Source organism: Cervus canadensis, chromosome 15 (genome assembly GCF_019320065.1).
Source record: "Cervus canadensis isolate Bull #8, Minnesota chromosome 15, ASM1932006v1, whole genome shotgun sequence".
Taxonomy (NCBI): Eukaryota; Metazoa; Chordata; class Mammalia; order Artiodactyla; family Cervidae; genus Cervus; species Cervus canadensis.
The window spans coordinates 5786900-5814422 of record NC_057400.1 but is presented as its reverse complement, the minus strand read 5'-3'; the positions used below and the strand labels follow the sequence as shown (position 1 = coordinate 5814422).

The 27523-nt window shown below is 54.0% G+C and overlaps 1 protein-coding gene across 4 annotated transcripts in view; it reads right to left on the bottom strand.

Moving 5' to 3' along the window:
• TFCP2L1 (transcription factor CP2 like 1) overlaps positions 1 to 27523 on the bottom strand; it is a 68254-nt gene that overhangs the window by 7833 nt on the left and 32898 nt on the right. For 2 of the 4 annotated variants that reach the window (XM_043488232.1, XM_043488234.1), the window contains 12 exons: positions 21897 to 21973; positions 21254 to 21359; positions 20501 to 20607; positions 18924 to 19076; positions 14996 to 15106; positions 12458 to 12549; positions 10313 to 10361; positions 10134 to 10227; positions 8011 to 8101; positions 7031 to 7134; positions 4693 to 4859; positions 296 to 347 (listed from right to left, as the gene is read on the bottom strand). In XM_043488232.1, coding sequence (XP_043344167.1) covers positions 296 to 347; positions 4693 to 4859; positions 7031 to 7134; positions 8011 to 8101; positions 10134 to 10227; positions 10313 to 10361; positions 12458 to 12549; positions 14996 to 15106; positions 18924 to 19076; positions 20501 to 20607; positions 21254 to 21359; positions 21897 to 21973 — 1203 coding nt within the window. The remainder of the gene's footprint in view (positions 1 to 295; positions 348 to 4692; positions 4860 to 7030; positions 7135 to 8010; positions 8102 to 10133; positions 10228 to 10312; positions 10362 to 12457; positions 12550 to 14995; positions 15107 to 18923; positions 19077 to 20500; positions 20608 to 21253; positions 21360 to 21896; positions 21974 to 27523) is intronic. The other 2 variants (XM_043488233.1, XM_043488235.1) reach the window with 1 other exon arrangement.

Below are 27523 nucleotides of genomic sequence, written 5' to 3'. Positions count from 1 at the left end.
CTCAAACGTGTCTCACTTCTCTGCACTGGGTTCGTGGAGCACACAGTGAATGTCCAAGATTTCCCTTTCAAAGTGACCTTGGGGCCCACCTCTCCAGTTCACACATTTCTAAGGTTGAGTTTCCCAGGAACTGTGTGTTTCTTTTCCCCGGAGCATGTTTCCAGGTGACACTCACTCAAGGGCTCCCCATGCCGGCCCCACTCACCAGCCTGCTCTCCCCTCACCCAGTTAACCCAGGGGGTGAAGCCAACATCCTTTAATTAAATAAGAGAGGGCGGAGAGGAGCGGGTTTTACCTTTTAAGGTACTGAGGATGAAACAGGATTCATCTTGGAAATTCTGCACCATCTGAAAGGCAAAAGAGAGACCATGTCGCTTCAACAACGAGTTCTGAGAATGAAAAGCCTCAGTGACGCGGAGCCCAGCCACTCACAACCAACAGAAACGACAGGTGCCGCATTGACACACACAGAGGAAGACAGTTGTGTGTTACTTTCATGGAGGAAATATGATGCAGAGTCAATGGACAGAGCAATTACAGTTGTTTGCTTTTTTTAAATTTATTTGGCTGCGTGGAGTCTTAGTGGTGGCATGCAGGATCTTTTTTAGTTGCAGCATGCAAACTCTTGGCTGTGGCAGGTGGGATCTAGTTCCCTGATCAGGGATTGAACCCAGGCCCCCTGCACTGGGAGTGCAGAGTCTTAGCCACTGGACCACCAGGGGAAGTCCCGCAATTACAGTTTCGAGTAACAAAAAACTGAATGCAAAGGACAGAAGAAGCCTGAAGGGAATTAAAATGTCAACATTTCATACGAGACTCAATTGTTACTGATTTTCTTTCGCTTTTGAATTTTCTGAGTGATGGGGTCTTCCCATCCCTCTGCAGGACACACTACAGGAGCTGCTGCTGCTAAGTCGCTTCAGTCGTGGCCGACTCTGTGCGACCCCATGGACGGCAGCCCACCAGGCTCCCCCATCCCTGGGATTCTCCAGGCAAGAACACTGGAGAGGGTTGCCATTTCCTTCTCCAATGCAGGAAAGTGAAAAGTGAAAGTGAAGTTGCTCAGTCATGTCCGACTCTTCGCGACCCCATGGACGGCAGCCCACCAGGCTCCTCCGTCCATGGGATTCTCCAGGCAAGAGTACTGGAGTGGGGTGCCATTGCCTTCTCCATTACAGAAGCAGATGTGTATAAAACAGCACCAGATAAAAAACTGAAGTGCTTTACACCGGGAACCACATTCAATGTCTCATAATAACCTACAATGGAAAGAATCTGAAAAAGAGTATCTATTAATGTATGGGGGCTCAGCTGGTACAGAACTTGCCCACCAATGCAGGACACACAAGAGATGCGAATTTGATCCCTGAGTTGAGGAGATCCTCTGGAGATGGAAATGCAACCCACTCTAGTATTCTTGCCTGGAAAATTCCATGGACAAAGGAGACTGGTGGGCTACAGTCCATGGGGTTGCAAAGAGTCGGACACGACTGAGCGCACACGTGTACACACACACACACAGATGTATAACTGAAATCACTGTGCTATATACCTGAAACTAACACAACATCATGTGTTCAGTTCCCTGTGGCAGGAACTGAATGATTCACCAGCCCCCTCTCTCTGGAACTTTAATTAATAGCCCAGTGACCTTGGACTAGAAAACTCATCCAAGGCCCAGTCTGTAAAATAAAGCTGTTCTGATAAAAATAAATATATAACCAGGATGCAGAGCAATAGGAGCTGGCATCCTCTCTGGTGGGGCCTCCATCCAGACAGTTGCTTTCTAGGACTGTCCACAGGAGCACAGAGGACCACACATATCTCTCCTACAGGTGGATGCCCCAGCCAACTTTCTGCACACACACACGCAAAGCCCATCTAAGGATGCTGAGAACAGCACTGTGTGTATGAGAGAAAGCTAGAAGCAGCCTCCTGTCCCTCAGCAGTAGAAGCAGCAGCAACAAGCTGTGACCTCATCACACCCGGGCACTCAGCAGGGCCGGTGACCCCCAGCAATACCCCTCAAAGTGCATGAACCACAAACCGTAAGTCCTGAAGAATACACTCCTATTCCACTTATATGAAAATTCAGACCAGTATGTGGAGGGGAATGTGGAGTTAGTTCACAAAGGGGCTTCTAACAACACTGCACTAACCTGAGTGCAGGTATTGAGTATTTTATTCTTTAAACTCTACAAATGAGCTTCCTATAGTCTAAATATGTACGCTATATTTCACAATACACATTTAAGGAATGTGGAAAATACACACACCTACCTAAACACACAACACACACACTGGCCCACAGGACGGCAAAACCCCTTTACCAATTAAAAAGTGCAACCTACATTTTACTGCCCGCTCTGGCTGACGGCCCCAAATCCTGCACACCCACCCACCTGTCGACCCCTGCCCCTCCCCCGGCCTAATGACGCGTGAAGTACACTGACGCTGTGCTGCCGGCCGCTCCTTCGGGGACTCTTGGCAGCCCCACCACTGGAGCCTGCCAGACCTGACGCAGGGCCCACACGGGCTTAATCAGTAACCGCCTTGTTTAATGAAGTGCCCTTGCACCCCGGGGGCCGGCTGTGCGACTGGCCGGGCTGCCTCCAGTGCTCCGGGCAATTAAGAACCAAAGGTTTCCAATTGATTCGAGGTTAAGAGGCAAGGGGACTTCGGAGGAATTAGAGTCACCTACTTAGTGGAGGTGGTGTTGAGTTCTGTTCTCTGCTTCACTGGCTTAACTGCCTGCTCTGGGGAGGCATGGGGCAAGCTGGGGAAGGAACCCCCTTGAGGGACTGGTGAAATTGCAAGGGTTCCACGAATTCTTGGCTTTTGTCTTCACGACAGAAATGTGCTGTGAGATCAGACCACTGCCTGATGCTCAGGGCGCTCTAACCTTCCTGGCCCTTCTGAAGTACGCGCTCAGGCCAGTAGCTCTGGGCTTCATGTGCTTTATCTATGAGATGGGGGCTGAAGAACAGCCACCCTAGATTTGAATGTGATGATGTGAAAGCAATTCTGAGCTGATGACAAAAATAACAAGTTACAGATCAAGTCCCTTGTTCGAATGGATCCTGGGTGCGTGTTTTAAAAACCCACACCTACACACACTCTGGCAAGCGAGAGAGACACAAAATTATCCTCCAGGATCACATCACATCTAATCTAAACTCTTCAAGGAAAAGAGAGAGGGGAAGAAAAGGGCCTTTCATGCTTGCCTTCTTCTGGTTTATGCTGCCTGATTCCTTACACAAATTGTGAATTACTTTCTAATGAAAAAGGAAGGAAAATATCACCGTGTCCACTCCCAGGATGAAACTCCCATGAAACAGGGGGCTCAGGACTCCTGTGTAGGGAGCTGGGCAGTCATGATGACAACATTAGTAATGCTACTGATGATGACAGTTCATGAAACACGCAGATCATTAAAAGCCTTACACGTTATATGTCCTCAGATTTAAAGCTCTCTCTGCAACACTTTTTTCCCTCAAAAAACAAATGCCTACCTAATTAGCTAATTTAGCATCTTCTGGTACCTGCCACTGTTTCTTCATTTTATCCTTACTACATACAACCTGCTCTTTGGGTAGAATTATCCCCATTTTGGAGACATGGAAACTGAGGCTCAAAGACACTGCATAGATTTGCCCAAAGTCACCTGGCTATGAGGAGCCAGTCTAGGCGGAGACTTCAGCTCGATTCCAAAGCACACCTTCTCTGGGCCTTCCCAACCACTGTTCCTGGACTGCTTCCTCCATCACCCTCAGCAGGTTTCCCATGAGTGGGTGGAGGGTCTGCTGCAGGCTGGGCTGGGGTTCTGCCCCTGCTCCCATCAGCACAGCTCTGCGCAGAGGCCTCATTTCAGGAGTGGTCAGAGAGCATGCCGTCTCAAAGCTCGAACTCTGCTGCTCCGGGCCACCTGTGTTTCTATCACGGCCTGAGCTCTTATGAGCTGCTCACCCCGGGGCCAATTATTTGCCTGCTTCCTATCTGTGAAATGGGCTCAGGACAGCAGCCGCCTCACAGGGAGGCTGGCAGGACTAAACGAGTCCCTTAGAAGGCTGCACACACATCGTGAGCACTGCCGAAATGCTAACACTCCTCATCAACATTATCATTAAGAGAGAGGGTCCAGCATAGGACAAACTCAGACGCTTCTGTTCCACAACATGCAGGAATGCTGAGCGGTATCAGCAAACCCATTTGATGACCCTGCCCTGCTGGAGCCAGCAGTGGAATCTGATCACTCTGGGGCACTGTGTCCTCTCTCAGGGGCTGCCTGGGCCCTGCAGAGGCTTGTGTGGCCAGGGACAGACCCCGGAAGGCTGTGGTACCTTCACCACTCAGCACAGGACACTTCCGTTACCTAAGAGCCACGTCATCTTATCAACCCAGCCCATCTCACCTGCCTTAGCGCCTGCCGCCCACCCCGATGAGCACCCTGACTGGCAGCGTCCTGAGGCAGGGGTGCAGTCTCTGCGGTGGAGGGGAGACAGCTATGCCAAGCCTGGTCCTGGCCTCAGACCCCTCTCTCCAAGCTCTCCCAACAGACCCTACCGCTGAGAGCAGGTGGCAGGCGGGTGACCCCCATCTTCAGGCTGAAGTCACCCCCAGGCCCTGCTGGGCGTGGTCTTGCCCCTGCCCAGAGCCCCGGGTCGGCTCCGCAGGGCAGGGCCCCGCGCTCACCTCGTTGCTGACCAGCACGTGGATGCCCGTGGGGCCCTGGCGGTACACCCGGTGGATGTGCTGCGGCGAGATGCTGTAGAGGTTGGCGATCTTCTCGATCAGCTCCAAGGTGGTCAGCTCCTCCAGGAAGATGGCGTGGTACACTGGAGGGCGGAGGACAGGTCCTTCTATAGAACAAGCGTCTGCTTTCAAAGGAGCCCACCTGCCAATTCCCCCTCTCACCCCCTCGAACCAAGAACTAGCCCAGATGGACTCTCAGATCTGGCTGTCCTGGGGGCGTCTCTGGCAGCCACAAGGCCCCTGTGCGGCCCTGCGCCAGGTGAAAAGGTGCCAAACTGTACTCTTTATCCCTGTTTCAGCCTCACCTGGGGAATTCGTGTAAAATGGAGAACACCTGGATCCACCCTGGACCCCAGGATTCCTGTCTCGTTTGGGGGTAGAGGCTGGAAGAGGAACAGCTGGCTGAAACCTGCATTTTTTAGAGACTTCCAGAGATTCTGAGGTGTGGCCTGCTGGGTACCCTACCATGGGCAGGTGGAGGAAATCCCGTGTCTGCGTTCCTTCCCTTCCATTGGATAACTGCTACCTGAACAGCAGAAGAGAGAGGGGTTGGCCCCCGCCCTCCACAGCACTAACAATACCCGGATGGAGCACCGTGACCCAAAAGGGTGAGGGGGTGGCGCCAGGAATGTCACCAGACAGCTGGGATAACAGTGACCATGGGGCTGGTAGCAACACGCAAACCAGCTAGGGAGGAGCAAACTCCACGGGTGATGGGGGAAGAGGGGCAGACCTCAACGCTCAGGGACCTCAAGTCCCTCAAAAACTAAAAAACAACTGGATCAAACAACAGGCGACCAAACCTCAACTAAAGGAAGAAACCCTCGGCTCCACAAATGTGATTGGCAGCTCCGTGTCCTAAAAGGTCACGGACACGCACATGCACACACACAGTGCCTCCCTTTGAAGGAAGCTGCAGAAGCCGCAGGGCTCCAGCCACACACAGGCTCGCCTTCCCAGGAGTTCGCATGCTGACCCCTGCTCAGTCACCGCTCACAGAATGTGTTCATTGGGTACTGTTTCTTCCTGAACTAACCAGGTAAGAATCCCAGATCTCTGCTCCAAGATTCCTTTTTATAACAGAATTCTCACTGCACTTTCCCCCCACACCCCAACTTTTCAGAGCTAGTTCCACTTTTTCTTATTTTACTCCTCAAATAAATCGGACTGCGGGCATCAAAGAACCAGAGGGATTCCAGTTTAGCCCTGTGGCTGTAATCTTTCATCTCTGGCCTTTCCCGCCCCTGGAGGAATGTGCAGGTGACCAGCACTGCTCTGAACAGTGCACAGTCAGCCATCCACTACTCAGAACTCCTCTCATCTTGTTTCTCGAGTGAGGCAACAAGAGGCCCTTGAGTGGGTCAGCCTAAGCTCAAATCCCGAAGCTGCCACCCCGGGGAAGCCAGACCTTGGCCCCCTCCAGACCTCTGAGCCTTGGGGTGTGGGCTGGGGCGCCTGCCTGCTTTTTCCACGTGCACAAGAAACCGTGAGACTCAGGCACTGTCCTTCCCAGACTGACTGCAGGCGGAGGGCTGGACACCGGCACACATGTCCCTAGGCCTGGACGCCAGCTGCTAGGGGCTGGATATTTGGATCCTGCCTCTGCCACTAGACACTGGCCTCTCAGGGCAGCCTCTGTGCCTCAGTTTCCCCCACAGCAAACCCTGAGTGGTCCCTGTCTTTTGGGGTATTGGGTCCTTTGCTGATCTGGAGGGGCATGTGGCAGAGAGGGGTGGGGGGCAGGGGGCTCTCACTGCAGACCACGCAGAGTCCAGACCACACGGGGGGAGCCGGACAGCTTGTCAGACTCAGCGCTTAAAGATGCTCAGAAACAAGGTGCTGAAAACTGCTAGCCCCAAAGAACCATGTGCCCCGGAGGTGCTCTAAGACCCTCTCGGGCAGTAGCCAAACCAAATGGGAAAGCCTCGCCCAGCTGCGGGAACACAGGGGGACACACTCCTGGGAATACACTTGTCAGGCGGCACCTGTCACCAGCCGGGGAGCCAGAAAGCCCGGCTGCCAGTTCTCCTGAGTAGCTCGGTGACATCGGGGGCCACGTCTCCTCTCCAGGCCTGTTTCCCCAGATGGGACAGTAGTAAATGCGACAAGACCTTCTCAGGGATGATCGCCACCTTACACATTTCAATCCCAGGAGGAAGCACAGCAGAACCCCTCCTGCATGCGAGGCGGATCAGGGGAGACGCTCTCAGCCAGAGGACTCTCCCTGTGGCTCTGCTGCCCTCTCACCAGCCCGGGGGAGGGGCCCCCCACCACTCACCACACAGGTTGGGGTCCCCACTGCCGTCCCGCTTCTGCTGCAGGGGCACGCGGCTCTGCTCCAGCTCCTGGCAGACGTAAATGGTCATCTTCGGCCTCACGTTCCTGGCAGGAGGAAAGGAAGTCATGGGGCAGGCACGGGGGACCGAGCTCTGTCGTTCCAGAATGTTCCAGAACACAGGGTGGAAAGAACAGTAGAAGGGACTTAGGGGCAAGAAAGAAGGTTATGGGGCTACAGCGTGCCTTCCTCCTCTGAGGAAGGAGCTGTCAGGGAGAGAATCCCATCCAGGTGAACCCTGACAGCTTCAAGCAGACTTGCTGGATGGAGACCAGGGGATGGGCGAACCCCCCAACCCCCACCCAGGACCTGCAACTTGCCCAGAGTGGGCTCTGCCCACTTCAGAACCAATCTGAAGATACGAGGTTTCTTCAGGGTGATAATCAGAGCAAATGCATTCTTCAGCTTACTCTGAGCTCACTGCATCCTCACACATCTATGGGGGAGCCAGGACCACTGTCCCTCACTGTACAGATGAGGAAATTGAGGTTCACGGGGGTTAAGAGCTTGGCCCAGTTGCCAAGTTCCTAAGAGGCAGACGTGGGATTCAAACCCAGACATACCCTCTCACTCTCAGAGCGGTACTGTCCATGTGTGGCTATTTAGACCACTCTATCCACACCTGCCCCCTGCCCCCTGCACTGGGAGGACGGGGCAGGCGTCTCAGAACCCACAGCCAACAGGTGGAGACTCAGAGACCACCTCTCTCTGGAGGGAGTGGGCCTCCAGGCACGGTGGGTTGCAAGCCAGGGCATCTCACCCTCTCCAACACGGGCTCTGGCCCCCACCCCGCTCCTGGCACCTCCTCCTGCACTCACCCCCAGAGGAGCCCAGATCCCACTCGCTAGCCCACCAGGTGTCCAAGGGGCTGAGAGATGCAGGCCACCACCCATACCCTGCCTCCAGTGGGAACTAACACCTACCTGCCTTTGATGGCATTGAAGAGCCGGATCCCGTCTGCAGGGCCACAGATCTGGACCAAGTCGTCTCGGGACATCTTGAGCAGGTCAGCGCCTGGGCAGGTAAATGGGGCCGGCCTGTTACATGGTGACTGAGGCCTGAGGCTGTTACTCGGCCACCTCCCCTGCTGACCCCAGGGCAGGGAAGAGCCAGCCTCCGTCTCAGGAGGCATGGGTGTCCCACAGAGAGAAACGGCAAGAGCTAAACAACATCAGATCATAGCCCAAGAGGTGTCAGAACTCGACAACGGGGCTCACAAACTCAGCAGAACTGACAGGCATCTGGGGTTAGTCATCCTCTCTATCTGGGCCTGACCCTCCCTCTGGGCCTTTTATTAGCATCACTGTCCATGATGTATCTTATCAGTACGTGGCACTGATCATGTGTGTACCTGCCTGTAGGCAGAAACTCGTGGCTCTCTGGAGGCTGCCGGGGAGCCTGGGCACCCAGACACCCATGCACCTGGCACCCGGATTGAGAGGCAGGACATTCCCACTAGCTCACACGCCCCTCGTGCCAGCTTCTACCCCTCTCCCCACCTCTGGGAAACTGCTGTCCTGATTTCTCACACACAGAGGGGCTTCACTCGGTTTTCCGTTCACATGGCACTTATGTGAACAGAACTGGAAACTGCACTTTTCTCAGTCTGACTCTCCCTCCAAGTTCCGTTTAGGGCTCATTTGTATTGCAGGCAGTATGAATCATTCATGCCCATGTTTAGATAGTACTCATGACATGAATACAATGCCTGTACCCTCTCTCTGCTGATGGGCATCACGGGTGCTCCCAGTTTGGGGTGATCATAATCGGTGGACATGGTCCTTTCCTCAAAGACCGAACAGCCCCCAAGAGCCTTGAGCTCACGTGGACTCTCCAAGGTACAAGGATGGCATCAGCCTTCTGCTAAAACCTGGCCATCAGCCACGTGGTCCAGAGTTACAGCATCTACCCCGTTTCCCTGCCACAGTTAAGGTACAGTCTGGGGCACACTTCTGCAGTCACACTGGCTCCCCTTTCATAGGAAATAAAAGCCACGCCCTCACACTGTTGCACCAAGGTCCCGGGGCACCTCTCTGACCTCACTCACCTCCTGTCTGACCGACTCAGCTCCATCACCTGGGCCCTCAGCTCTGTGACCACACCAGACAGGCCCCAACCTTACACTTGCCCTCTGCTTGGAAAGCTCATCACCGCCCCCCACACACACACCCACTTGACTCGCACGCTTTCCAGGATTTCCTCAAAGACACCTCCTCCACGAGGTCTCCACTACACCTTGCTTAAGGTGGAGGCGCCCTCGGCCCGCCTCCCTCCCAGTCTCCCAAGTCCCTCCTCCAAGCCTGCCCATCACAGAAGGGTCACAGTGCATTGAGACGGGCAGTTTACACCTCTGCGCCAACTCAGAGCTGCCCAAGGCTGGAGTCCCTGCCTGACGGCCCTCATCCCGTCCACCCGCAGCACAAAGGATGTGCTAAGAAGAACTGGGCTCAAAGATGACTGTTGGGGTGCTGTTTCCCTTCTGTTACCACAGCCGCTCCACTGGTTCCAGCCAACACCGACTCCCTGTCACTCTAGACTGCCCGAGGGCAAGGTTCATGGCTCAGTTTCCCTGTCCTCCACCACCGCCAGCTCAGGGCTGCTGTCTGATGGGCTCATCAGCAAGAGCTTGAAAAGCCTTTAAAGAAGGAAGAGCCAGCTTTCCCTTCTCACCTTGGCTGCACCACCACCTCCCACACTGCTTACCTGGAGACAGCGTGATGAGCAGCATTTGGGAGGAAGAGGCCAGGAGGCTTGCTGAGTACACCCTGGCCTTCTTGGCTAAGGGGCCCCTCCAGGAGACACATAGCCGACCCTACCAGCAAGGCGCAGCTTGAAAAGGCTCCCAGATGGTCCTCCCTTCAAGCCCTGAGCAGGCAGACACCCCAAGGGCAGGCCTGCCCATCGAGCCCTGGGCCCAGGGCCAGCACATGTGAATGACCACACGCCTCTGTGTCCCCAGGACAGACCACAGTCCCTGGGCACCCAGGGCCCGTGCTGAGTGTTCCGAGACCCCGGTAGGTCCTGTGCACCGTTCAGAGATGCTCACCCGAGAAGCTGGCGAAGAGCCGGCAGAACTGGGAGAACCTGTTGCGGTGGAGCCATTGCTGGGCGTCCTGCATGGAGGCCGAGGGGAGCAGGTGCTGCAGGCAGAGAGGACAGGCTTTGAGGGGGCGCTCACTCACCCCCGCGGGAGCAGGCAGCCAGCGCCCCACCACACTCACTTACATCGCTGCCCACAGGCAGGGCCTCCACTGGGTGGGTCGGGGAGCTGTTGCTGCAAAGGAAGAGGAGAGGTGGTGAGCAGCCAGGATGCTCCTTGCTGGCCTGCCCTTCCCATCCCTCGGCTCTGGGGCTCACTGGAAACGAAGCGGGGCCTCGAGAAAAACACAAGAAGGAGCCCTGCTCCATCCCTGGAAATTCTTAACAAAGCTTCCGGTGTGGACAGGGTTCTGATGAGCTACACACCCCCATCCCTGCTCTAAGGCTCCGGGCTTGTTTTGGCCAGATTTCATGGTCCCACCCCAAGCCCCAGTCAGTGGAAGCAGACTGACCTAGGGCCTCGAGCCTCACAGGGACTTGGTGCTAAGATGGCAAAGGGCCAGCCGCACCCAGGAGAGGGCAGAGGAAGCCCTGGGGAACCATTCTGCAGCAACAGCACCCACAGTTTGGCATCCACCGGGAGAAAAGCTTTCTCACGGCTTTCCCCCAAAGGAAGGCAGAGACCTGAACACCTGGGCTTTTAAGCCAAGAGAAAGACAGTCAGAGATGACCCTCCCAGATGGACAGTGGCAATACTACAATGTGAGTGGACCTGGTGTCACTGACCTGGCCACTTAAAATTGTTCAAACGATAAAATTTACATTGTGTGTGTTTGTGTATGCGTGTATGTGTGTATGTGTGTGTGCACGTGTGTGTGTGTGTGTCTGCATGTGTCTGTGTCTCTGTGTGTGTGTTACGTGTGTGTGCGTGCGCGTGTGTGTATATGTGTGTGTGTGTGCACGCATGTGTGTATGCTAAGTTGTTTCAGTCACGTCTGACTCTGCGACCCCATGGACTGTAGCCCACCAGGCTCCTCTGTCCATGGGATTCTCCAGGCAAGAATACTGGAGTGGGTTGCCATGCCCTCCTCCAGGGGAATCTTCCTGACCCAGGGATCGAACCCACACCTCTTCTGTCTCCTGCACTGGCAGGCAGGTTCTTTACCACTAGCGCCACCTAGAAAGCCCACTGTACCACAATAAGGAAAAAAGGAAAGACCTTTGCAGCAAGGATTCCTAGGCCAGTCATCAGTGACTGCAGATACAGGTGATCTGGGTCTGGGGGTACCAGGACTCTACACATATTCCCCTGACCGAGTGTGGAATTCATACTCCCCTGGAAGCAGGGAAACTGAGGCTGCAGGAAGTGAAGGAATCTGCCCCCAGAGAGGCTCAGAGTTAAGAATCTGCCTGCAGTGCAGGAGACCTGGGTTCGATTCCTGGGTTGGGAAGATCCCCCGAAGAAGGGCATGACAACCCACTCCAGTATTCTTGCCTGGAGAATCCCATGGACAGAGGAGCCTGGTGGGCTACACAGGGTCACAAAAAGTCGGGCACGACTGAGCGACTAACACTTTCATTTTTTTTCACTGCCTGAATAAAATGCAACAGCCCTTCCTTGTGCCCGCTTCTCAGTGAGGACTGTCCTTACCTAGGAAATCAAGTTCTTGTCTGGCTTGCCCATCGGTAAAGTTCTCTGCCAAGCAGGGGCTCTGAACAACCCATATGTTCTACATGCCCCTGTTAAACCCTCCTGGCATCCTCCCTGCTCCCACCAACAGGGAGGGCAGCGTCGTCACAGTGACGCCACAGGACGGGAGGGACAGCTGCCTGCTGGCCCCTGCACATCTGCCACCTTGGGGTCAGCACAGCCTGGGCCTCGGCAGAGCTGGTGACCAGTGGTGGAGTCGCTTCTGTGCTGCGGGTCCGGACACCCAGGGGGGCGGGGAAGGTCCTGAGCTGAGCCCCTCTGCCCGGTGACCATGCAAGACCTAAGAAGCCCCTCTAGCCACTGCGGGGTCGAGATGTCCACCTCCTGAGGCCCCAGCTGTCTAGGAAGTGGCCCAGGAGCTGGCAGGCTGGCCCACCTTAACTTGGGGAGGGAGTGGGTGCTGGGTGCTTAATTACTCCACCCGTCGGCCTTTCTAGAAGTGTAATCAAGCACAAAAACCTGTATGCATAATGCTAAACATGGTCATGAACACCAGTCAACCGCCCTGAGACCCCGCTGATGCCAGGCTACAGGAGCAGTGAAGACCCAGAGAGGAAGCTGGGGAATGAGTCCGCGCCTGTGGTCACTCCAGGGACCACAAGGAGAGAGGGTGCACGTACCCTTCGCCGAGGCCAAAGCTGTTTGGTGAGCCGTTGTAGCTTGGGGATGAGGCGCTATTCACCTGGTAAACCACGTCGGGCCACGGGGAGCACTGTGGGAAGACAGCACAGGGTGACAGTGGTCCCCGAAGACCCAGTCCTGCCAATGAGATGAGCCCAGCTTCCCCAGCCTGCCCACCCGGCTTGAAGTCACAATCTTCCACACCCGACCCACGCTGACCTGGTATCCAGGGATGGGCGGGCTGCTCAGACCACACCAAAGGAACCAGAGAGGGCCATGAAGAGACCTCATCATCAGGAGGTCATCCCCAGGGCAAGCAAAGCATGACACACGTCTGCCAGAGCTTCCAAGCAGCCAAAGCAAAGAGTGAAACCTCATCGGTGCAGCACAGGCCAGGTGCCCACAGGCAGGTCTTCCCCACGCAGACAAATGGGTGTAAATGCAAGAAACAGGCAGCACTGGGCCACTTCCAACAGAAAATCACCGACAAAGCTCAGCATCACTAATAGCATGTCCCGATGGGCCTCAGAGGACAGGGCCAGGCACCTTCACACTGGCTTGCAGCAGCCTGTCCCCAGCACAACTCCATGGGTATTTGTAACAATTGAGGCATCCTGCTTGGAGCCAAGGGAGATACAGCAACACAAACGACGTGACCCCCGAATGCCAGGAACGTCTGTGCTGAAGCCTAAATGAACACGAAGGAGTCCCCCCGAAGCAAGCCTAGACATGTGGGTGCTGCCTGGGGGGTGGGGGACCAAGCATTCACCACTTCCTTTTTCTGCGATGACCCTGCTCTGGACACGGTCAGACGGAAGCATTCCTGAGACTTACGATCACCCACCTGACCACAGGGAGGGTCAATATTTAACTCTGTTCTGAGTGAGGGCTGGAATGTGCTGGTGCCAAACCCTAGGGCCCTCGGGGGCAGGAAAACTGATGAGCTGACAAGAGGGGAGCCGGTAGCTCCCAAAGTTACAGATTGGGTGGCGATTTCAACACCTGGCCAGGGAGAGGGGCTGGGACATCGCCTGGAGCACCCCGGGGACCGTCCTCCAGCAGGGAAGCCAGGGGAGAGGCAGGCACCAGAGGCCGAGGCCCAGGTTGGAAGGAGAGGTGGCCGCAGACAGGACTGGGGAGCAGGGAGGGTCCCCAGGGCACGTCCCCAGCATGTAGCAAGCCTGGGAAGAGCTAAGTGTCCACGCACTGCCCCTCACCAGGCATTGCTGGCTCTGACCAGCTTCCAGGGGGCAGGGCTCCTTCTGGGCCAGAGCCCTCGGGCACCGTCAGCCTCAATCCAATGAAAGGCCAGCATGCGTCTGTCTGCACATTTGGGACCCTGCTCTCCTCTTGCAAATACTCGTCTGCAGATGGCTTGCGTGTCTCTCTCACACCCACGCACACACCCTCACATACACACACAGCTCCTCAGACAAGACCTACTCACCGGTCTCTGAGCCACCCTGTGTCTGGACCTCACCCTTAACACAGACTTAACCCCACCACGGTCAGCACTGGACCTCAGGCATCCACGGAGGGCCTCCCAAGGAAGTCAGAATATTCAGCAAGCACACACAAGACCTATTAGCTGGCCTGATCACAGGACACAGTGGGGAAGAGTTGTTAAAATCAAAAACAGAGCCCAGTAAACGCAGCAGCAGCAGCAGCAGGAAGAGCCCGTGACCGGAGGAAAAGGAGCCTGCCAGAGGGAGCATCCCAGACGGACCCTGGGTGGAAGGACGGAGCAGGCTGGTGTCGGCATCTGGGTGACGAGGAAATGCACCCCAATATCCACCCCAACAGCCAGAGAGTGAGTGTTACCCCCTGGGACCCAGCAACCCCCCTCTGAGGGCAGAAGGTGCAGACATTCTTTCCTCGTGGAGAACTTCACGTGAACAAGGCGCTCACGGCACCCCGTGGGAAACAGCAGGAGCCCAAGAGCAGTCCAGTGCCCACCAGCAGGCCGTCCACACAAGGAAGGCCACGGAGCTGGATGAAGAACTGGAAAGTTCTTTATGATCAGGTAGGAAACGCCAGGAAATAAAGATAGTCAACCTTAGAATGGTGACTGTGTGTGTGTGTTTGTGTGTGTGTTCGTGTACTGTTGGGGGAAAAAAAGCACCCGTGGGGCAAACTTGTTTGAATTGGTTTCCTTCGCAGAGAACGTGGAGCCCGCTAGAGAAGGACCCAGGGTCACCTACCGCCCTGGGGAGAGAAACCGAGGCTGGAGAGTGCTGGGAGGGACATTTTCTGATGGAGATTCTTATACCTTTTCAATGTGGACCACATGAATATATTATCTATTAAAAAAAAAAAAACCTAATTTTGAAATGTGCCAATGGCAGCTGAGAGCTAGAAGTTATTTGTAAAACATGTCCCTGGACACCAGGCTTCAGATGATAGCAGTTCCAGACACGGGAACACACCAGGGCTGAACGGCGCTCTCAGAAGCAGCATCCACCCCAAACGGGCACTTGTCCCAGGATCTAAGCCGACAGTCCCCTTGCCCCACCCCAGAATGAGGCCCCCCAGCTCACCTCTGAGAGGATGGTGGTCTCATAGGACGGCTGGTACTTCTCCTTCTCTTGGGCGGTTCTTTTCTCCATCTTCTCCCGGTCCGTCTTCTGCTTCCGGTCGGCTCCCTTCGGCTGCAAGTTTAAAGCACAGGGGCCCAGTGAGCTCAAAGCCGGCAGAGGCAGCTGTCTGTGGGACGTCCAGAGCTGAGGGGTGGCCCCTCACCCCAAGCAGGGCCTTGTGGACAGGAAAGCCTGTCTCTCACCTCCCAGGCATCCGACACATGGTCCTCCTGCCTGGAACCCTTGCCCACCCCAAGAGCGCTCAGAGCCCACTACTGGTCCTTCAGAGACTCTTACGGGGTCCGTTCAGCTGCTCCGGCAGGCACGCTTGGGGCAGAGCTTTACCAGTGGCCACTTGCTAACGGAAAGGACCCCTCAGGAGCCTTCCTTGGGTTCCCCATGGGGAGAGACAGGAAGCGGACAGCAGCTAGGAGCTGCTCCTAGGAGACTAGGAGCTGCTAGCCAGGGCTCCATCTACACTTGCGGTCCACCTCTAAGGCCTCCTTGTCCCTAACACTTAGGAGTCCGGGCACACTCCCAGCTTACAGTCTGCCTGCAGGGTAACATCCATCCTGACATGGCCTGTCTTGGGCGCCCAGGGCACCTGAGGAATCCACAGGTGTCCAGGCCTCACCGGTACTACTATCGGCCTCATTTACAGATTAAGGAGGCTGAGGGTCCAGTGATCCATCGAGACTGGAGAGGAACGACGTGCTGGTCGAGTTAAGCCTCCAGGTCAGAAGCCCAGCTGGGCACAGCCGCCATGCTGGCTCCAGCAGGCCCAGCTGATGGGGACCGTTTGGACCACTGACACTATCCCCTCCGGAGTTCACAGTCTGGTGGGTGGGGTCAGATATCAAGATTCCGAAGGGCCCTGTACTGAGTGTTTTATTCTGCACGGGGCAGACCACACGAGGTGGGCAGTCAGGGAAGAAAATCCTCCCTTCCACTCCACGGTGCCTTTGGGGTCATCCTGGTGGGCACTCTCCTCAGGCTGCAGCTGCTGACTCCCAACTCAGGGGGCGTTAGGAAATAGCCTTTGGGGGGACACCCAGGCTGGAGGGAGGGAGGTTTGCTGGGGGTCCTACAGGGACATGAGTGACAGGTCTGGTATTCAGCAGGAGAGCCAGGCGTGCGGCAGCTGGACCCCCATCGTCTGGTTTCTCTGCCCCACCTCCATCCTGTCCCAGGAAGGAGGCCCTTCCTCCCGGCCCAGAAGCATCACCAGCAGAGCGTGGCTGAGCCTGCCTGTGGGGGACACCACTCAGCCCCAGGGAGACCCCTGCAAGGAGTCAGCAGGAAAGGGAGAGTCCTAAGACATCCCCACAGAGCCCGAGGGCAGCAACCCAAGAATCCAGGGGCTTCCTAGTAACCAGGGTGACCTGAGATGGGAGAGTTGAGGGCAGTGAGGGAGGGCTCTGCCTGGCCCTGCTGCACACCTATCTCAGCTGCTCGTGTGGGTGGGTGGCCAGGCCACCTCAGGCATTCCGAGGAGCTCATTTCAGGTGACAGGGCTTCCCTGGTGGCTCAGATGGTAAAGAATCTGCCTGAAATGCAGGAGACCCAGGTAGGATCCCTGGGTCAGGAAGATTCCCTGGAGAAAGGAATGGTTACCCACTCCAGCATTCTTGCTTGGAGAATTCCATGGACAGAGGAGCCTGGTGGGCTACGGTCCACGGGGTCGCAAAGAGTCAAAGCCACTAACACTGTTGCTTTCACTTTCATTTTGGGTGACAGATGCTCCTTCCCTCTTGCAGGAGATGCCAAAGCAGCTTCCAGCTCAATTCCCCCAATAAGGCCTGGTGTGGTGTTGAGGAGCCAGGTAGAGCCCTCATTTCTGAGTGTCCGCCTTGAGGTATAAGAGGGGGAGCTGGCAGGGGCCATGGGGAGAACTGGGCATCCCTGGCACACACTGCTCCTCCCTCCTACCGCCTGGCCCAGAGCCTGATCCCAGGGCGTTACACTGGATGCACCCCGACCTGAGGGCAGAAGAGGGCTGGTGGGATGTGGTCTGCACACAACCAAGAGAGGGTGGGACTGCAGGGCAGGCAGAGACCACCCACTGTGCAGCCTCAGAACTGTCCAGGGTTGTCCAGCTGTTCAGAATCAAGGACCCAAGACCAGAGGCACCGGTGAACAGGATCTGCAGACTAATGCTCTCCAAAGATGGCCCCATCCTAATTCCCAGAGCCTGGGAGGATATTACCTTAGGGCACAAGAGGGCAAGGTTGCAAATGGAATCGGGATTGCCTACAGTGAGAGACTAAAACAGGAAGGGGAGCCTGGATCATCCCAGTGGGCCCAGTGTAATCGTGGAGCTTAAAGTGTGTGTTGGGGGGAGCATGGAGCGATTGGGGTGATGCTAGCTTTGAGGATGGAGGAGGGGCCACGGGCCAAGGAATGCAGATGCCTCTAGAAGCTAGAGAAGGCAAGGAAAGAGATTCTCCCCTAGGGCCTCCAGAAAGGAATTTAACCTTCCTGACGCCTGACCCCAGCCCAGTGAAACCTGTTTCAGACTTCAGCATTAAAAGAGAATGTAGTACTAAGCCACTCAACTTTGGTAATTTTTTTTTTTTAACATCAGGAGGGGCATATAAATATGGGGGAGAAATGTAACTTCCTTTGGAGGCCAGATTAAAGGCGTCACCACGCTGAAGTAGGTTTCTGGAGGTGCCACCGCTCTGGCAGCAGAGACAAGCTCACCTTCACCAGCACACAGAGCCTGGCCAGGGCGTCAGAACCCTTTGCCCACAGCCCCCAGGTGGCCAGACACGATCAGTGGGGATGAAGCTGGCTGCCCGGCCGTGTGGTCACCTAGGTGCAGACACGGGCAGCTTCAGAGCCTCCCCATCCCGTTGGGAAACAGGCCCATGAGCCCTCTGCCACCAGGCTGATAGTTCTACCTGTGGGTGCTTATTTCCACATCCATCTCTAGCTCAGGAACATCAACACTGACCCAGCTTCTTCTGGGACAGGCCCTCGTTTCTACAGCCCCTCCCTCTGGCATCTCCAGCTCCAGCAGATGAAACTCTATCAAGAAGTCCCCAGGTCCCTGACTGTGAAAGACCAGGAGGAGAGGGGAAGGCACCAGGGCCGGTCCCCAGGCACCTGCTGGGATTCCCCAGGCCGGCAGGCAGGTCCGATCTGCTGGCAGTGGGACCAGTGGTCCTGCTAGGAGCGGGTGCACCCACCGGAGAGTGACGTGGACTCTGCTGTCGCCCCCTCCCCCCAGGGCCACCCTGGGCTGCGCCACTGGCAGGCATTCTTAGGGAATAATCTGTCCAAAGAGATGGGATGAGAAAGGATGACAGCCAACTGCAGGGGGTGAGGCAAGAAAGGAAAAGGGAGGCGGTACCAGGAGGCCATCGCAGAGGGACAAGGGCCTTGGGGCCCCAAGTAACAGCATCCCCTGGGATTAACAGATACATAGTAACATGCATAAAACAGATAACCAACCAGGACCACTGCACAGCCCAGGGCACTGTATGCAACATTCTGTAACAAGCTATAATGGGAAAGAATTGATAACATATAACCGAATCACTGCGCTGTACACCTGAAACTGACACAACTTTGAAAATTAACTAGACCGCTACAAAAACATTTTAAAAAATAACATCCATGGTCAGGACCTTCAAAGGGGGTCTCCTGACTTGTGTTTTTAAGGAGAATCTGTGGTCAACGCGCTTGGGAGGAAAACTGAAATCTACAACTGTGCCCGTCCCACCACTCTGGCCAAGCAGAGCTGAGCCCAGCCGCCTGCGAGGGTGAAAGAGCCGGGCCAGGAGCCCCTAGCTCCTGGCCGCTGCGCTCGCCGCTGAGCTCTGGGGTCCCGGCCTCCAGGCCTGGGCTGGGGTGGCGGTGGGCGGGGCGCTGGCGGCCGTCCTACCTTGAACACCTTGATCTGGCAGCTGGCTGAATGCAAGTGCTCCGTGTACTCCCCATTTTCGCTCTGCTTGAAGGTGTCGATCTGCACCCGGAAGGGCACCCCCTTCTCGCCCCCGTGCTTCCTCGGGGTGAACTCGGTGCTGATGCAGTGCACCTGTGGGGGATGCGGCAGGCAGTTGGGGGGGGGCCTGAACCCCCAGGCGCTCCTCCCCCAGTAGATGTGCCCACCCCACAGTCAGACCCGCCTCCACCTCCCCGCTGTCCCCCAGCGCCGGCCACTCCGTCAGGCCACTGGCCACCCCCGACAGCCTCTCACTTCCATCCTTTGACCTTGGAGGCCCTGCCTGACCAGCTAAGTCCTTGCCATTACTCCAGGCCCACTGACCCCTGCAACTCCCCCTCACTCCTCCCCCGGGACCTCTGCCCGGACAAATCCCAGAGGCCGCAGAGCAGGGACCACAGCGTAGTCCCTAGGAGCCTAGTCCCGTAGTCCCCAGGTTACTCAGGCCAGGCCAGAAGCTAGAACCAGTTCTTTATTTCTGGTACGTGCCTGCTACACCGAAAGCACGTGATGTGTACAGGTTGCTATAATAATGTAATCACATTGTCCTAATATTGGGCTGGCAAAAAAGTTAGTTGCGGTTTTTTCCGTAAGGTGGTACTAAAAATCAGAACAAACTTTCTGGCTAACCCAACACAAATACATGTTGTTGTAACAATAAACAATAACATTATGTTAATTCTTTTGAAATGCAATTCGAGTATTGTAATTACACAAGGCAAAAAGGTCGCTCACTCTCACAGAGTGATTACTATGAACCAGGCCTTGTGGTCATGGCTCTGCTTTCATTCTCTAATTTATAAGACAGGGAGGAAAACCAAGAAGTTCAAAAAGGGGCCCACAGCGAGTGAGAGAGCCAGGGGAAGCCCAGAAGCACAGGGCCCTGGCCATGCCCTCGGCCAGCTGGATCCGCTGTAGCGCTTAACATAAGGTCAGGTCCACAGCAGAAGCTCTGATGGGCTTCCCTCTTGGCTCAGATGGTAAAGAATCTGCCTGCCATGTAGGAGACCCGGGTTCAATCCCTGAGTTGGAAAGATCCCCTAGAGAAGGAAATGGCCAACCCACTCCAGTATTCTTCCCTGGAGAATCCTATGGACGGAGGAGCCTGGTGGGATATACAGTACATGGGGTTGCAAAGAGTCGGACACAATTGAGCAACTAAGACTTTCACTTTCACGCCAGGAGCTTCAGAATTAAACATTTAATAATAGAAACAGTTATGAAAAAAAATTGAACTTCAAATTATTTATGCTAGGACTCAGTTACTGTGTAAAAAGCTTACATATTGATAAGAAACACCCACACAGAAGTCTACAACATCCCAAATCTTCTTCCTAGCCCCAGTGACCAACCAGTCTCATGGCTCTGGGCCCCACTCACCCTCCCTCTCAGCCTCCTTGCCTGCAGCCAAGGGCAAAAGCCCATCAAGGCCCCACGCATGGATGGTTTTGAGAAACAACACGATGGACCCCCAAAGTTCTGACTTCCCCACAGAGGGCAACCTCCTTCCTGCTCACCTGAATGAACGCAGACGCTCTCTTTGAAGGATCCCACAAAAACTCGACTGCATTCAGCTGGGTCGGGCTGGCCCTGGGGTCCAAGATACCAACAGACAGTGGAATATCTGTGCACACACACACACACACAAAAGTGCAATCGTCAGCCACTCCCAATATTTCGGGAAGGACTCCTATTACAGGTCGAAACTCCTTACACAATTTGAAACGCCAAGGGTTCTGAAAGCTAGGTTCTGCAAAGCTCATTTGGCAGAATCCTGACTTGAATCTCCATGAAGCTATTCCGAGCCTTCGCTCCATTGCCTGTCGTCACTCTGTATGGCTACAAGAACATGGCCTGTTGGCAGTGTGACCTGACTGTGGGTCGACACAGCCTACTGTTATTCCAACTCCTGAATCCCAAAACCCACCTGGCCCCAAGTTTTGTGAATAAGAAGCCTGTGGACCACAGCCTAACCCCTCGGTGCATTTCCGTTGCCCCTTCTCTGATGCCCACCCTGCCCTCCATCAAGTCAGGATCCTTCTGTGAAGGCTTCCCTGCTTCTCACTTCCTGACGATAGGTCCTTATTCCTAAATGCCACCCCCCACGTACACCCCAAAAGGGGTGCTCCCGGAGGGCAGGGCTGATGCTGTGATCACCCCCACCAGCTCCCATGGGGTTTCACACAGGGCAGAAGTGTGGCAAGAGGCCCTGCACACGGCTGGGTCCGGATGGGGCCAGGGAAGAACCGCCACTCAGCCCAGAAACCCACCGATGTCCAGGATCCGGTCCCCGGGCCGGCTCCACCGCCAGCCCTCCAGCTGCTGGTGCTCCGTGTACTGCAGGCGCCGGTCGTGAAACAGCACGCGGATGATGCTCTGGGGGCCGGGGTGGGGTGGCGGGGGGAGAACAGTGAGTGCGGGGCCCAGAGGGGCCCGCGGGAGCTCACCCTGACCCTCCCCCCATCAGACAGACCTCTCTTCCTCCGAGGCCCGAGGCCTGAGGCCTTTCTCCCAAGCTCCCCATGTCACCCGTCCCTCCTGGGAACCCCAACAACATGAACAGCAGCACACACCGCAAGGGATGCCCCGCTCCCAAGGGGCTGCCGCGTGCTTCACACACGTGGGTCATTTATAAACCTTCTGTGCAGGGAGCAACCTGAGGCCCAGAAAACACTGGGAAGAGGCAGAGCCAGGCTGCAACCCGAGTCTGGACGACTCGGCCATCAGCTCCCAGCACTGCCGGCCTGACCAAGGCCCCTCACACCACACGCTCCAGGGATCTGGAGCCCACCTCTGTCCCTGGAGCTTTTCCCAAGCCTCCCAGGTACTCCTGACCCCCAGTGCAAGCCCAGGTATTAGGCCCCCAATCAAGCACCCCCAGGTGCCCAGGCAAGGTGCAGACTGGAGCCTTACCTTCACATATTTTGTGTTCAGATCCTGAAAGTCTCCCAGTTTCCTGTTCTCCAGCAGTCGGATTTCATAAGACTGACCTGGAGGGAGGTTAATGGTACATTTTCCACTTCTGTTTTCAAATTTGGGGCTTCGCCAAGCTAGAGGCCTTCTCAATGCCCACCCAGGCCTCATGGCTCTGCGATCAAAGCAGAGAAGAAAAGCCAGGGACAAGAAAAGTTCAGATCACGCTATGGACAGGACACCCCATTTGTCCATCTGACCTGGCAAGGGACCTAGGGCCCCCCAGGTAATGCATATGACCCCTGGAGAGAGACAGCACCTCTACAGCTTTCAAAGACAGAATCCAAAACAATACAGTTAGCATTACATTTACAGAGCACAACTTTGTATTTCTTATAAAGGACATCTCCCATACACTCCGATGGAGAACACAAACACTTAAATCTACATTTAATAACTGAACAGATGGACCCTTTCTGAGAGCAGGTTTAAAGGAACGAATAAAAACCTGTTAAACATTGTCTCTAACTGCAGAATGAAGAGCATTTTCTCAAGCTAAAAGAATTTCACGTATTTGAAAGGTGTGGGGATTCTGTTCGGGGACATGTAACCAGCAAGAGCCAGTTAAAGAATACAGATGGGGAAAAGATACATTCATAAGAACAAACTTAAAACCCCAAACTCTAAAGTATCTATGAGTTACCTGAAGAAAACTACACACATTTTACTGGAAGATAAAGCATACCTTGAAAAACTACAAGACAAGACATTCCTAGACAGAAAGACCACCTATCAATGTCAATGTTTTCCAAATCAAGTTCAGCGACAGCTCTAAAACACCTTGCCGCACATTGCAGCTTAACAATGGATGTGTTGCAAATAAGAGAGAACAGATGATTTCATCATTGGTCTTGGTAAATCCAATCAAACTCTGTTAAAATTTTTATTTTTAAATAATTATAGGCTCACAAGAAGTTACAAAAATAGTACACAAAAGTCCCGAGTATCATCCCCTAGCTTCCCCCAGGGGTGGCATCTGAGTTCACTATGGTACATTATCAAAACTGACCATGGCACAGTGCAATTAACTAAACCCCAGACTTCACTCAGGTTTCCCTGGGTTTTGCAGATTTAATCCAAGTTACCACTAGATTAAAAAGTTAATTTCCTAGAGTTTTGTGTTAACATGAATGATTGTTTATCAGACACTCAATGGGGAAGGACTGAACGTAAATTAATGAAAGAAAAAGAAACCTAATATAGAGAAAGACACAGATATAGGTATATATGCAGCTAGGAGCAGCACAAACCCAGTGGTTAACAGGGTTTGTTATATATATCTAAAAAGCAATGATTAGACAAATATTAAGATTCCCTGGAGTGGGTTGAATTGTAGCCCCCAAAAGATATGTCCATACCCTAATCTCTAGAACCTGCGAATATTATCTTTGCTTTGGAAAAAGTTTTTGCAGATGCAATTAAGTTAAGGATGTTGAGGTGAGGAGAGATGATCCTGGTTTGTCCTGGAGGTCCCTCCATCCAGTGACAGGTGCCCTTGTAAGAGGACACAGAGAAGAGAAGGAGCAGAGAACCATGGGAGCAGGGAACCATGGGAGCAGGGAACCATGGAGCAGGGAACCATGGGAACAGAGAACCATGGGAGCAGGGAACCATGGAGCAGGGAACCATGGGAGCAGGGAACCATGGAGCAGAGAGCCATGGGAGCAGGGAACCATGGGAGCAGGGAACCATGGGAGCAGGGAACCATGGAGCAGGGAACCATGAGAGCAGGGAACCATGGAGCAGAGAACCATGGGAGCAGGGAACCATGGGAGCAGGGAACCATGGGAGCAGGGAACCATGGGAGCAGGGAACCATGGAGCAGGGAACCATGGGAGCAGGGAACCATGGAGCAGGGAACCATGGGAGCAGGGAACCATGGAGCAGGGAACCATGGGAGCAGGGAACCATGGGAGCAGGGAACCATGGAGCAGGGAACCATGGAGCAGGGAACCATGGAGCAGGGAACCATGGAGCAGAGACTGGACTGATGAGGCCACAAGCCAAGGAGTGCCTGGAGCCACCCGAAGCCAAAAGACGCAAAGAACGAATTCTCTCCTAAAGCCCCCACGGCTGTGGCGGATTCCCGACTTCTGGCCTCCAGAACCGGGATAGAATAAACTTCTGCTTTGTTTTAAGCCAACATGTTTGTAGTTCTCTTGTTAAAGCAACTGCATTAAACTACTATAGCCCTCCCCTCAATGAATAACATAATGGACAGACACTCTGGAATCAGTCATTCATTCCAAGTATTTGCTGAGCATTAACAACCACATGCCAATGCCATGTGAATCCTGGAAGATGAGCAGATGGACCCAGTGGTATGGTCATGGACACAATACTGGCTGGACTCAAAGATGCCCACTCAGCGAAGCTCCCTTCTTCCTTCAGGAAGGCAGGACTTGTCCAGCTGGCTTCCACCAGCCCTGGCTCCCTCTCCATTCAGGCCAGGACCATGAAAGCCGCTCAGGTCGCCCTGCTGGACACATCCCGTCAGAAGGAAAAGGCACAGACCCCAAACTCCTGCCCTGCCCTTGAGCTGGTTCCAAAGGGTCTTGCTGATCTGAACCAACACGAGTACCTTTCTGAAAAAGCCAGATTTTTCACATAACATTTCCGGGCTCCTGAGCCAACACTCCCTGACAGCTACACGAAATGGAGCCTCCCACACCCTAACTGGTTTTTCCAGTGTCCTCCACCTTCCCCAAGGAAGAATGCAGCTGGCTCTGGCATGAAGCCCAAGGCCCAAATGGTCATTGCTGTGGGTTTACAGGCGCCCTCGGGTCCCATTAACACTGACCCCAGGCTCTGCAGGGCAAGCTCAGCTCAGGCCTGGCAGGAGTACCTCCCGTGCCATACAGAGGAGTTCCCAGGCCTGAGCATCACAGGCAGCCGTTCGGGGATCAGAGCTACTAAGAGGGACTTCAGATCTGGGGTCCCGGCCACTCTGCCAACAGCAGAGACCTGCCCCTACCCTTCTCCACGGAGTCCCCCAGGCGCTCTACACGCCCCCTGCTCAGGCTTCAGACAGATACCTGGCTCCCTCTCCATCCGGGCTGCCTCAACGCCGATACGCCTCCCCAGCCCCCTCCCACCCAGCACAACGCCAACACTGGGGCTGATGAGCAAGGGCAGGGCGGCAGAACTGACCCAGGGCTGAAGTGACCTGGGGAAGAGGGCATCTCTCTGCTTGGCCGGCCTCATTTCTAGGCACAGGTGGGAGCCGCAGAAAGTGGGCCCTGTCAAGGCCCAGGGCTTCGTGTGTTCTGCTCAACACTGTACTGTTTGATGCAGAGGAGGGACTCAGGGGTCTCTGCAAGGCTCCTCTGTGCTAGAACTATAGGGTTTGCAAGACACACTCCTGCCCTCAAAGGGATGGCAATCCTCTGGGGTACATCAAACAGCACCGGCATAAGGCAAACCCTAGAGACTGTCATACTACGTGAAATAGATCAGAGAAACAAAAATACCATATGACTTATATGTGGAATCTAAAATACAGCACAAATGAACTTATTTACAAAACAGAAACAGACTCACAGATTTAGAAGATGAAACTTACGGTCACCAAAGGGGAAAACTGGAAAGGGATAAATTAGGAGTTTGGGATTAACATATACACTCTATTATGTATAAAATACACAACTAGGACCTACTACATTACAAGGAACTCTACTCAATATTCTATAATAACCTATATGGGGAAAGGATCTGAAAAAAAGAATAGATACATGCATATATAAATGAATCACTCTGCTACACACCCGAAGCTGAAATGACATTGTAAACCAACTATGGTGGTAGTGGTGGTTTAGTCGCTCAGCCGTGTCTGACTCCTGGGACCCCATGGACTGTAGCCCGCCAGGCTTCTCTGTCCATGGGATTGCCCAGGCAAGAATACTGGAGTGGGTTGCCATTTTACTCCACTATATAATAAAAATTCAATTAAAAATTAAAAAGAAGGAAAAATAACTAAAAATAAGAATGCCTCTAAGAAACAACGGAGATCCAAAGGGGGTGATCCTCACCCAGAATGGGGAGGTGGGGAGGAAGGGTTTGGACGAGGAGACACTATTTGCCATGGACTTTAAACAGTAGGCAAGATTCCTACAGTTGAGGGGAAGAATGATCAAGAAACTCACCCCCAAGCAAAACAGTGGCCAGGAGGTGGGTGGAGAGAAACATGCCTTTTAGGAAACACCTAACAGCTTCCATTTACTGGGTGCTGACTCAGCGTCAAAGTCTGCCCAGAGATTAACTCACCAGAATCAACAGCGCAGTTTAGATTATGAGTCCCATCTGACAGAAGGAAGCAGAGGCTCCGAGAGGTTACCTGACTTGAACAAACTCACACGGCTAGTCAGTGGCGGATGGAGCCAGGGGCAGAAACTTGAGCCCATCCAACTTGGTGGGTGTGGTCTGCAGGACAGAGGACTCTCTCTCAACTTCACCTTCCTGAAGGCATCTGGTTTCATCCTGTGCGCTGGTTAAAATCTACCCACAGCATCTGCTGGCATATAAAGTACTTCAACAACCCCGTCCCCAGGCAAGATGGTACTTTGTTCTCCTTCCTTCTCCCCTTTAGGACTAGAAATAAAGGTAATTCCTAGGAGGACAACTCGACTTTTTCCATGACCCTAGATAAAACATTTCCTTGTCTGTAAAATCCTCTGTTTGCTACACGGTATGATAGTAAAGCCTGTTCTAATTTCAGAACTGTGAAATGTGGGGAAAAAAAAAAGTTGGTCTTAGAATCAAGGGATGGGTGTGATATGTCTGTGCTCAGTCGTGTCCGACTCTTTGCGACCTCATAGACTGCAGCCTGCCTGGCTTCTGTGCTCATGGGGTTTCCCAGGCAAGAATACTGGAGTGGGTTGCCACGTCCTCCTTCAGGGGATCTTCCTGACCCAGGGATCGAACCTGCATTGGCAGGTGGGTTCTTTACCACTAGCACCACCTGGGAAGCCCTAGAATCAAGGGGATAGAATAATAAATAAACCACCATCACTTAATTGTCATCCAGCGATGAGTTGGGACATTGCTAAGCCCTTCTGAGCATTGTTTCATTTAGCCCTCTCAACCATCTTATGAGGAAAACCCAGTATGGCTCCCACTGTATAGATGAGGAAATAAAGTCAGAGATTAAGCATCTTGTTGAAGATCAAACCCAGGTCTGCTGGACTCTGAAGACTGGTCACTTGGCCAAACCACTCTGCACAGTGTCTAATGGCTTCCAATGCCCCCTTCTGGTTCTGATACTCAGGAAACTCCTGAATTTCTTGATATTCATTTCATTTCATGACCCTGTTCCATCTACCAAAGCCCTCCCCTTTCTTTCAAGGCTCAAATTCCTAAGGCCCATGACCTCAGTTCTCTGAACCCAGATGGGTCTTAGAAGTCTGGTGGCTATGTGACCATTCTGTGGTATATCACTTGCTCATGATAAACTGGGTGTGCTATTCGAGTCTATTAGAATAGTCTAGACTACTCTAGTCTCCCTGAAACACATATTACTATCCCATTTAAAATACTCTGTAGAGCACCGGGAACTACACTCAATATCCTGT